This window comes from Podarcis tiliguerta (assembly GCF_965153285.1).
Source record: "Podarcis tiliguerta genome assembly, chromosome: 3".
NCBI classification, from domain to species: Eukaryota; Metazoa; Chordata; class Lepidosauria; order Squamata; family Lacertidae; genus Podarcis; species Podarcis tiliguerta.
Window position 1 is genome coordinate 105952135 of NC_139536.1, and position 12244 is coordinate 105964378.

Genomic DNA, 12244 nt, shown 5'->3' on the forward strand with positions numbered 1-12244 from the left:
CTATTGCTCCTCCTCTGTTTGTCCCAGCTCAGGGTACAGCTGTTATCTATTTGCTACAGAACCTGCCTCCTTCCATGCAAACAAGAGTCAGCATACAGTGTGCATGTTGAAAGTCTCCACCCCAAACCCTCTTTAATTCCCAGAAACGTGTTAGCACCAAAGCAGACTTAAAGTATTTCCACTAGGATGCTCTGGCAGAGAGGTTTCTTTGCAGCAATATCAATTTTTTTTGTTTTTTTTTTAAGGAGGCAAGAATGTAAAATGATATGAACGGAAATCACACTCAGAGCCAGGCAAAAATGTAACATGTGGTGAGATCATTGAGCAACAATAGGACAAAATGGAATGAAGACTGGGGGAAACAGTTGGGGGTAAGCAAGCAATCGTTTCTCGGCACTGAATCTAATTGCTGATCTTCCAACGACACTCTTGGACTCCATGCATCGCATTTCAGAAGCTGCGGCTTGCATTATTTAAAGAGCCATAGAGAGACCTCCATCAGTCAGCTGAATTTCTTTCAGCACTTGCACCCCCCAAATTCATGCACCCTGACGTGCAAGTATTTATTGGCAACCAAAGGACAAAGTTCACAAAAAACCAAAGGTCTCTCAAAGGAAGGCGAAGAGAGCGGAACAGCACACAAAAGCAGACGGGGGAGAAATACATTTATTCATAAAATGGAATCTGAACAACAAACTCCCTGAGGAGCAGTGCGATATTTTGGGTCTTGGGAAAGAACTGCAACTCTAAAGGGTGAGGTGAGAAGGGGAAGGCAATGAAAGGGGCATGTGAAAGAAACAGAGCAACTGTGTAAGCAAGCTAAGCAGCAAGAGCAATTTAAAGAAAAATTAAAAATTAAAAACCAAGCCAGCACGAATGAAATACATCAGTCTGCACCCTGACAGATAATCAGAGGTGTTTACAGCTCTACCCAGGTGTTAAGCTAGTTGCCTAGGCAACCACAGGAATAGAGTCTGAAAGTGAGGGTTTACTTAAGGCCACAGCTATTGCTCGAGAAAGATCATCATCGAGCCTGATAACACTCCCTGTGAAGAATCAGGTTTGCAATTTGGGACTGTTCCTGGACTTAGCCCTGAGCCTAGATGTCCAGGTCTCTGCAGTGGTGAGAAATGTATTTGCACAGATAAAAGCTGGTGCACCTGCCACACCTGTTCCTTGAGCTGTCTGATTTGGCCATAGCCACTCCTGCAGGCGAACTTGCACCACATCAACCTCAGCCCTCCCCTTCTCCATACCAGTATGCAGCATCAACTGTGCCAAAAGGAGGTCTGGTGAGGGGTGCGGCTCCAACACACTGCCCACTAATGGGTTTTGTGTCAGTCACTGTCCCACAACAGGAGCTATCTTCCTATGGTGGGAATCTGGAAGGATTCCAAACACTAACCAGGAGTGACATTTGCCTTTTGGTATGGCCCACTGAAATCAGTACGCTACTGCAATAAAGGGGGAAAGAGAAACTTGGTTTATAAGAGGAGGGATAAACTCCATATACAACATACTTTTTCTTACTGTCTTTTTTAGCTGTTTTCTCCAAAACCGCCCTCCGCCGCAGGTAGTCGTTTTGGATTTCATTATACTTCGTGGTATGCTCTTTTATAAGATCCGTGGTTTTTTTGTGGTGTTTCTTCACAAGGTCCTTCATTTCTTTGTAGTGCTTCTTCTGAAGTTTCACAAACGCTTTCTGTTGCTTTAGCTCCTCGATCGTTTGTGCTTCGACTTCTAAAAATAAGGAGAGGAAAGCCTTCTTTGTCAGTATTGCTTCCTATGGACATAAAATGAAAGGCTGTCATCATGCAGACCCCATTGGAGAATTTGCAGGGCTGCATCACAATCCTGGATCTGAATGAAGTCAGCAAAAGAGATGGCAGGTTGCACAACCAAAGTAGCCATGGCATGGGAATGAGAAGGGAGGGACTCAGAGAGAGGGGAAGTGGTGGTTTAAAACAATAACAGAAGTTTGAGTAAAGCAGGGAAGGAGGGCACTGAGGGAAAATAACAGTTTTAAGCAACAGCAGAGGTTCCAGTGAAGCAGGAACAGATGGGCACATAAGCCAATTGTGGTTTTAAACAACAGCAGAGATTTGAATAAAGTGGGGATAGAGAGACACAGAGGAAATGGCAAGGTTTTGAATAATGCAAGGATGGAAGAAAACTGAGGGGGAAAGTGGCAGCTTTAAACAATGGCAGAAGTTTCAGTGGAATGGGCAGGTATGTTATCAATAACTACTGGTTTACGTTAACTTGCTTTTAATATTCCATTTCATCAGTATTCTTTTAATTAACATTTTATATTCCATGTAAAACACTCAGGAGTTAAGGATGATTAAGCGGTTTATAAATCCTGTTTAATAAATAAATAGAATCGGGTTGCACTTCCTTGACACAAAAGATCAAGAGATCCTGCTGTATGTATACTATCCACATGTTTCTTACCTGTCAGGACACTCTGAATAAGATCTTCTGTTTTCGCTGGCACTTTCACAGAACCTAGATGGAAAATGCCATCAATAGTCAGTGGTTTGGAAATGACAACTATATGGCCTCAAAGCTATAGGCACACAGGTTTCCTTTTTAAGGTGAGAAAGCATCCTTTAAACCACCATTTCCCAACCTTGGGCCTCCAGCTGTTTTTGGACTACAACTCCCATAATCCTCAGCTAGCAAGACCAGTGGTCAGGGATGATGGGAATTGTAGTTTGAAAACAGCTGGAGGCCCAAGGTTGGGAAACACTGCTTTAAACGATCTCTCCACATCCTCCAAAATCATGGAAGCTGCCATTGCTCCTCTTTTTACAAAAAAAGGCAGTGAAGCTTGTTTGATTAGTCATGCCTGGTATACCTTCATAGATGTGTCTATGAATACTGATTCAAAATCCACCTGCCCCCTGCACCCCAGATCCGACATTCCTTACTACCTCATCCATAGGTAGTAAAGCTAGAGGTTATTTCAGAAGTTTGATAGATCAGGTGAATAGGGAGAATGGGGGAGTGTTTCTTATGAGTCTTCTTAGCTGCAATAATGGTGGTAGTCCTCCAAGCGGCTATGTATCATTATTTCCTTGTCCTTCATTGCTGCTGTTTTTGCTACCATCACCTATTTCACACATTGCCTTTCTCCTTCATCCAATACAATCATTGAAACTAAATTGCACAAAACCTGAACAGAAAACAAATAAAACTTAGGGGGTTTTGTGCATGATGTGGTGCAAAATCCAGATAGAAAATAGTTGCGATGTGATCCACAAGGAAGTCCAGGACCCTCAAATCATGTTGATCTTCTGAAAAAAAATGGGCCAAACTAATTCCTCCATAATCCCTACTGCCTCTTAAGTGGCTTCTCGTGAGTCTGAGATATAAACGTATGACACAACTCAACCCACATTCCCCTGTTTTCCAAAACTCAGAAGGGTGAAGATTGTCTATTCCTTACTCATAGCTAGTTTTCTATGCAAAAGGAAAAGTAGGAGATGCAAGAAGTTCAACTTGCCAGTGGTTGCCTGCAAGTTTCTGAGCACAAAATCTACTGATTGACAATATGGTGAAACTGTCCCAAACAAGGCATGGGGAAAAGCATTCCAGCTCAATGAGCTTCACGACTGACAGGGATATGAACCTATGTTGCCTGATGCAACCAGTGTTCATTGGGGCTGATAGGACAGAAGGCAGGGAGGGTAACAGCAGATGGAGCCAGAGCTGATGACAGGAAGAGCTAATTAATTCTAGTTTTGGTCCTATCCCCTCTCTGTTGAGCTCTGCAAGGGCAACAATGAGACTAAGGAGAAGGAATCTGACAGGCAGTGTCAGCTTCTGGCCTGCTTGTAGGAAGGCAGGCAGGTGGGGGCTGGTTGAAGGCAGACTGAGTGCCAATTTGCCATTGTGGTCCAACTTCCAGCGGATGTAACCCAGTTTGTTACACTCAGTTGGAGCACAATAAGGTATACAGATAGCTAGCATTCTTCCACCAGGCCTTTCAGCAATTGCAATAGAGCTGCCAGGCAACAGGTTTTCTACATGGGAGGGTAGCAAAGGAGAGAGATTTTGTTACGGGCATTGTCTTTCCAAAACAATCCAATACAGGTGTACTGATGGGCTTTAAATGTCTCACAAAAAAGAAAGAGGAGCGGGGGGAGAAAAAATGCTGGCCTAATTTCTATTTTGTTCTAATAGTTTTTGAACACAATGAACAAAGACTGGGTTATTTTCCCCATAGAAAGACACTAAAAAAACGACACAGTGCAGTCTAGTTCTTACCTGGTGTTGGTTGGCTGGGAGTAACCTGTGTGGATGGTTTTGGGGTGAGGGAAGTGGTGTGGTTTACTCCATTTTCAGCTGGTGCCGGCTTGGGTTCAGTGTTCGCTTCTGAAGGAACATCTCTCTGTTCCGCCTGACAATACAAAACAATTCCCATAAATATGTAAGGAGGCAAGCAATCTTATAGGAGACATGCTACACTTAATTCTGGTTATTTATTTTCTATACCACTTAATATACAGTGGTACCTTGAGTTACACATGCTTCAGGTTACAGACGCTTCAGGTTACAGACTCCGCTAACCCAGAAATTGTACCTCGGGCTAAGAACTTTGCTTCAGGATGAGAACGGAAATTGCCTGGCGGAGGCAGCAGGAGGCCCCATTAGCTAAAGTGGTACCTCAGGTTAAGAACAGTTTCAGGTTAAGAATGGACCTCCGGAACGAATTAAGTTCTTAACCCGAGGTACCACTGTATTCTAAAGAACTCAAAGCAGTGTACAGAAAACTAAAACAACAATAAACAACTTAAACAAAGTATTACAAAATGACACAGTTACAGAAATAAAAGTTACATGAATATAAAGTTACTAATATATAAAAATCATTATCAATTCATTTTTCCTTTTGACACATACGTCTGAGATTAGGGTACATGGCCAATAGCTTGGACATGGATTCTACTTCCAATGATGCACAACTCTCTACCTCTAACTAACTGTATTCACATGCTAAGATTTATTCATATTGCAAGCTTGCTGGGGGAGTTTGTGCCGCACCTGGCACAAAGTGATCCTAGTCTACCTTTCAGAAAGAACTTACAAAATACCTCTAGTGCTCTTAAGAAATAGCTGCCATTACTATTTTCAGCTCCTTTGATTACTTACCAGAAAAAAACAGTCTTTTGCAAAAACAAAAGCCTAGAATTAATAATGGAAATCTCACACTGCAGTAAACAGTACACTGCAGTAGTTTAGGAATAAACTGTCCAGTATTTAAATATTTCTATATACACCTACATAGACCCCACTGAAATGTATGCAAATGATAAGTCATGTTTATCCACCCATAATCACAATTAATTAGCCCTAACGGTGGGGTGCTGCAATAAAAACACTTATTGGGGTATCTTGGATCTTGGTCTTTCTTGAATGACTTATGCTCCTATTTTATATTTCCATTCCCAAAAGACAAGGTCTATACCCTCCAGCAAGCACAGGAAATATGATTTCTGCATGTAGGTCTCAGTACACCGCTGATTAATAACATTGTACTATGCAGATATAAATATAATCTAACAGAACATACCAGTCATCACCAGTGAACTGAACATGGAAAAAAATTACTGCTCTGTTCTCCCCAGATTAATGTCCCAGAAGTCTGATTACTAATTCACCCCCAAGACACATGAATTGTTCCCAGGACAGCTAACCCATAGTTATATTCAACAGATAAGCCTACGTAAGCAGTACCTCTATCCTTGCTGCATGCTCGGATGAATGTGCTTGCATCGCACAACCTGCTTAGGCATTCCCCACAACCTTTTCTTCCTTGCCAGCACTCAATGCCCATGTTTAGAGCTCATTCTTTTTTACTACACACAAATCATCTCAACAGTAGCTATACTAGTGGCCACAGTCATCAAAATGCATCACCGATTCCCACTGCACAAATGGAGCAGCGATGAAGGCGCATAGTCTGAGAGTGCCGTTAGGCAGCAATGCACAAATGTATGTAGGGAGCACCTGTTGCCATGGTACCTCACTGGATTAGTTTCTCAGGCAGCTTCGGTAATAAATTGATTTGGAGGGTGTGTGAGTTTTTTCCTTAAAACACTTCAAAATTTCAAAAATGTGTTACAGGTTCAGAAGTGGGGGAAGAGTTTAAAAGATTATAGCACAAATACATTACGCTGAAAGCTTGCTCAATATTCCCACCCATGAACACTGCATACTACAAATGAATTTTTCACTGCACCAGTTTAACTCTTCAGAAGCTACAGAACAGAACCAGGCTCTGAACATTACGGTATATCCCTTACCCATCTCTGGCACGCAGTGAGAGGCAAGAAGGCTTTATGTGTGCTCCCTCTACTTGCTTACGTTTGCAAGCTGCTTACTTCCCTGGACATGTTTATAATCTAATTGGATTTGTTTCCAATGGTGTTGCCTCTCAAAAACAAACGGCAGAATAAGATTGCTGCTACTGGGTTCGCAATCTTGGAGGTCCGCTCCACTTTACCATGAGGCGGAGTTGCGGTGGACTGCGTGGCCACCCCCTCTGCTCTGGGGGCGGGGAACGAAGTCCCATGTTGCCCGGGGGATCCCAGCCACGTCATTGCCCAGCCGACCAATCCGGTGGCTGGGGGGGCGTGGCCGGGGCAATTTAAGCTTTGGCGTGAGCTGGAGGAACCCTTCTTTGGCTCGACCCCGACGGGAACATCTGGGGGAGCTTGAGTTGGTCTGCATCGATGGGGCTCCCCTTTCTGGTGGTTTACCCTTACCAGACTTCCTGCACATCCGGCAGGAGTCAGATATAGTCGGGTTCATTCAAGGCTGCCCAGGAGGACTCTCCTGAGTGAGTGCTTGTGGGCCCTGCTCTTGCCACCTACCATCTGGCCTGGGGCGGGGCCTGAAGCCTCACAAGGACCGCTTGCTGCTTGCTGCCTGCTGCCCAGGAGGACTCTCCTGAGTGAGTGCTTGTGGGCCCTGCTCTTGCCACCTACCATCTGGCCTGGGGCGGGGCCTGAAGCCTCACAAGGACCGCTTGCTGCTTGCTGCCTGCTGCCCAGGAGGACTCTCCTGAGTGAGTGCTTGTGGGCCCTGCTCTTGCCACCTACCATCTGGCCTGGGGCGGGGCCTGAAGCCTCACAAGGACCGCTTGCTGCTTGCTGCCTGCTGCCCAGGAGGACTCTCCTGAGTGAGTGCTTGTGGGCCCTGCTCTTGCCACCTACCATCTGGCCTGGGGCGGGGCCTGAAGCCTCACAAGGACTGCTTGCTGCTTGCTGCCTGCTGCCCAGGAGGACTCTCCTGAGTGAGTGCTTGTGGGCCCTGCTCTTGCCACCTACCATCTGGCCTGGGGCGGGGCCTGAAGCCTCACAAGGACTGCTTGCTGCTTGCTGCCTGCTGCCCAGGAGGACTCTCCTGAGTGAGTGCTTGTGGGCCCTGCTCTTGCCACCTACCATCTGGCCTGGGGCAGGGCCTGAAGCCTCACAAGGACTGCTTGCTGCTTGCTGCCTGCTGCCCAGGAGGACTTCCCTGAGTGAGTGCCTGAGGGCCTGCTCCTTTCTGCCACTTACCACCTGGCCCAGGGCGGGGCCTGACGGGCCTCACAAGGACTGTTCCTGCCACCTACTATCTGGCCCAGGGTGGGGCCTCACAAGGACAGTTGTTGCCTCTGATGCTGCTACTGCCCAGGAGGACCCGGAGGGGTCCAGAGTTCTTTTTAACATGTTTTTAAATCTCCCTTTCCCTTTAGATTTTTTTATATATGGGGGTGGGACGGATGTTTGGGTGGGCTTGGGAATTTGTTAGTTTTTGATGAATCTGTAATTTTGGCAGTTTTTATTTGTATTGTTTTATTGTTTCTGGGCTGTTTTTGTTTTTTGTACTTATTGTTTTAAGGTTTTATTGTGTTAGGCTGCGGAAGAATAACATTAATTGCCATCAATGGAGGCCACTATGAGGCTTGGGATTCCTACCGTGGAGGGGCGAGGGAGGTATGGCGGTGGGGGCAGATGTTATAGGCGAAGGGGATCGAGATATGGATATGCTCGTACCCCTTCCAATCTGCGCCTCATCCCGAGGGACGAGGGTAGGGTGAGCAAGGATTACTCACCTCCGTCACTGGTGTTGTGCAATGCCAGGTCTATAGGCAACAAAACCGCCACCCTGCGAGATTTCTTTATCTCGCAGGGGGTCGACCTGGCTTGTGTGACGGAGACCTGGGTGCGCGAAGGGGCAACAGTTACCTTGCGAGAGATGGCGCCCCCGGGTTTCTCTGTCCTCCACCAGTCGCGGACTGTGGGCCGGGGGGGAGGGGTGGCATTATTAATCCGGGAAGATTGTCCTTTCAGGGCTCTACCATCGCCATCGATCCCCGGCATTGAATGTGTTGGCCTAGTGTGGGGCTCCGAGGAGAGCTTGGCTGTCTGGCTGGTGTACCGGCCACCTAGCGCACCAGCAGCCACCCTGTCAGGCCTATTGGAGGTGGTGGCCGGCTGGGCCTTGGAGTTCCCTAACCTATTGGTATTGGGGGACTTCAACACCCATGCTGATGCCACTCCCTCCTCACAGGCTCTGGACCTGGTGTCTTCCATGGCGACACTAGGGCTCTCCCAGTTTGTTTCGGGCCCCACACATCAAGCAGGCCACACGCTGGATTTGATCTTTGGCGTAGGTATAGATGTGATCATGTCTCCTTCGATGAAGGTACCATGGTCTGATCACTACGCTCTGAAAGCCAGGATTGACTTTCCACCCCCACCCTGCTTAGGTGGCGAGCCAATTTGGGCTCGCCCGCAGAGGCTGATGGACCCTGATAGATTCCGCCAAGCCTTGCGGGACCTTGCTCCCCCTGGCGACTCACTGACTGAGCTTGTTGAGGGCTGGAATATCCAGCTCCTGGCAGCCATCGATGAGATCGCACCTAAGCGCCCTCTGCGACCCCGCAGAAACCGGGCTCCCTGGTTTACCGAGGAGCTCCGGAAAATGAAGCGGGACCTCAGACGGCTAGAGCGAGTATGGCGGGGTGCCCGTGACGGAGCCTCAAGAACATCTTATAGGGCTTTTATGAAAACCTACGAGATGGCGGTGAAGGCTGCTAAGAAGTCTTACTTCTCGGCCTCCATTGCATCCGCTAGCTCTCGCCCGGCGCAATTATTTAGGATAATCAGGTCTTTAACGTCCCTTGAGGGACAGCCAAATTTAAATAACAATTTGACACACAGCTGTGAGGCATTTGCGAGCTTTTTTGCGGAGAAGGTCTTGTTGCTCCGCCATGACCTCCCTGCCAATTTGGATACAATAAAGGAACTGGAGGCCCCTCGACTGTCCTCGGGTCCAGTATTGGACCACTTCAACCGGATATCCCCAGCCGATGCGGACAGACTCCTCCGAGCTGGAAAGCCCACCACCTGTCCTCTCGACCCGTGCCCGTCTTGGCTGATTAGAGCGTGTCCAGACGAGGTGCGGGCCCTCCTGGGGGATATCATCAATTTGTCCCTTGGCACGGGGACATTCCCAGGAGAATTGAAGGAGGCAGTGGTGCGCCCGCTCTTAAAGAAAACATCATTAGATCCTTTAGATCTATCCAATTACCGCCCAGTTTCGAATCTTCCGTTCCTGGGTAAGGTGATTGAGAGAGCGGTTGCTGAACAGCTTGGTGGGTTTCTGGATGAAACATCGGCTCTCGACCCATTCCAGTCCGGCTTTCGCGCTGGTCATGGGACCGAGACGGCTCTGGTTGCCCTAACAGATGATCTTCGTAGACAGCTGGATCAAGGTGGGTCGGGGCTGCTGATTCTTCTAGATCTGTCAGCAGCTTTTGACATGGTCGATCACGAACTTCTGGACCACCGCCTTGCCGACGTGGGGATTCAGGGCACAGCCCTTCAATGGCTGCGCTCGTTTCTCTCTGGTCGGGGACAGAGGGTGGCGCTTAGGGGGGAATTGTCATCGCGCCACTCCTTGGTGTGTGGAGTACCTCAGGGTGCGATACTCTCCCCGATGCTTTTCAACATCTTTATGCGCCCCCTCGCCCAGCTTGTCCGGAGTTTTGGGCTGGGTTGCCATCAGTATGCTGATGACACCCAACTCTATCTGTTGATGGATGGCCATCCTGACTCGGCCCCAGACACACTGACCAGATGTCTGGAAGCTGTGGCTGGATGGCTACGTGGGAGCCGGTTGAAGTTAAATCCTTCGAAGACAGAGGTCCTGTGGCTGGGACGGGACGATATGGGATTGAGGGGGCAACTCCCATCTCTTGCGGGGGTGCAATTAGTGCCAGCACCGTCCGTTAAGAGTTTGGGTGTAATCTTCGACACCTCCCTTTCAATGGAGGCGCAGATTGCAGCTACAACAAAGGCGGCATTTTTCCATCTCCGCCAAGCTAAGCAGTTGGCTCCTTACCTCTCTCACCCTGACCTAGCCACTGTGATCCACGCGACGGTCACCTCCAGACTGGATTATTGTAACTCGCTCTACGTGGGGCTGCCTTTGAGACTGACCCAGAAACTCCAGCGGGTGCAGAATGCTGCAGCGAGACTCCTTACGGGGTCTTCGCTGCGAGATCACATTCACCCGGTGCTATACCAGCTGCACTGGCTCCCGGTGGAGTACAGGATCAGGTTTAAGGTGCTGGTTTTAACCTTTAAAGCCCTATACGGCCTAGGACCCTCGTACCTACGGGACCGCCTCTCCTGGTATGCCCCACAGAGAAACTTACGGTCTTCAAATAAAAACATCTTGAAGGTCCCAGGCCACAGAGAAGTTAGGCTGGCCTCAACTAGAGCCAGGGCTTTTTTGGCCGTGGCTCCGATCTGGTGGAACACTCTGTCACAAAAGACCAGGGCCCTGCGGGATTTAACATCTTTCCGCAGGGCCTGCAAGACAGAACTGTTCCACCAGGCCTTTGGCCAGGGCACAGCCTGACTCCCTCCATTGGCAATCTTCGCAGAGCTCTGGCCCAATGGTTGCCAGTGGCTTGAATTAATTAATTTTATAATGAATGATTTTAAAGTGTTGTTTGTGCTGTTTTATTGTTGTTAGCCGCCCTGAGCCCGGCTTCGGCTGGGGAGGGCGGGATATAAATAAAATTTATTATTATTATTATTAATGCCTAAGTCAATAACGCTCACAGTCTGTAATCAATAAAGTTGTGGCCAAAATTTGCCCAATAACATTAACATAATATCTGTGTCCTGGTGTCTTTTTTACAAGGGGGTGTTTGCGGGGTCTAGACACACAACTTATTCCACTCTTCTGAAATAAAAGCTGCCTGGGCATTGGTTCCTTCACCTGACCCTGACCAGTTTCTAAGGCTAGGGAGCAGCTACTATTAACAGTCTTCCTAGTGCACACTGCTCACGTCATACCTAAACATTGGCCATGCTGGCTAGGCTGATGGCAGTTGGGAGTCCTACAACATATGGAGGGCCCCAAGGCTGGGGGGCGGCTCCTAAAAAGAAACTGATATCAGATGCAATTGCCTCTAGCTGCTGCTGAATCCAGCCCATTCCTTTCTGCCCTTGCACTATGAGAAAACCTGTGACCTGAAGGAGATAGGATTAATAAGCATGAAGCCGGGGAATGGAACACTGAACTGTCTTGGGGCAGCAGCTCACCCAAAACTAGTCTGGGGATTTTGACTCCTCCCTTTCTGCCCTTTGACACTGAAGAGACTTATAGGAAGGGACAAACTCAGTACACAGCTCAGCCAACGGCTAACATTCAGGAAAGTGAGATGGATGAAAGGAGAACAGCTACAATGACCTGGGTTGTGAGGTGGTAGGGATGTATTAGAGAGGATAGAGGCTTGTATCTGTATTTCATTACTTTATAGAAGCCACCTTGGGGTAGAAATACAACGCTCACTTAGCTGATGAAGAGATGCATCCATCTCTGTGGTTATTTATTATAAATATCATTCTGCCTGGGTCCAAAATGCAGCTTCTTTGTATGTGCGCATGTGGAGAAGATGCTTATACAACTCTTTCTCATCTGCTGCTGACACGCAGCTGTTTCGAAGACAGAGGAATTGTTTGCAGAGGGATCCCTCACCTGGCACTGAAATACAACTGCATCTTAGGCCACACAGCAGATTTATCAGGCATGTTAGTGCACTTAAGGCACTAAGCTAGGGACTTGTATACAGTCAGAAAGACGGTTTATTTGAATGTGAAATCTTAGCATAGATCAGGCTTTCAGACAAACGCAAATCTATCACCATATCGCAATCATGCTTGAGCAAAAC

The 12244-nt window shown here is 47.8% G+C and overlaps 1 protein-coding gene across 3 annotated transcripts in view; it reads right to left on the reverse strand.

The window, feature by feature from the left end:
* PLCB1 (phospholipase C beta 1) overlaps positions 1–12244 on the reverse strand; it is a 455632-nt gene that overhangs the window by 73408 nt on the left and 369980 nt on the right. For all 3 annotated transcript variants that reach the window (XM_083431904.1, XM_083431905.1, XM_083431906.1), the window contains 3 exons: positions 4273–4405; positions 2455–2508; positions 1521–1740 (listed from right to left, as the gene is read on the reverse strand). In XM_083431904.1, coding sequence (XP_083288030.1) covers positions 1521–1740; positions 2455–2508; positions 4273–4405 — 407 coding nt within the window. The remainder of the gene's footprint in view (positions 1–1520; positions 1741–2454; positions 2509–4272; positions 4406–12244) is intronic.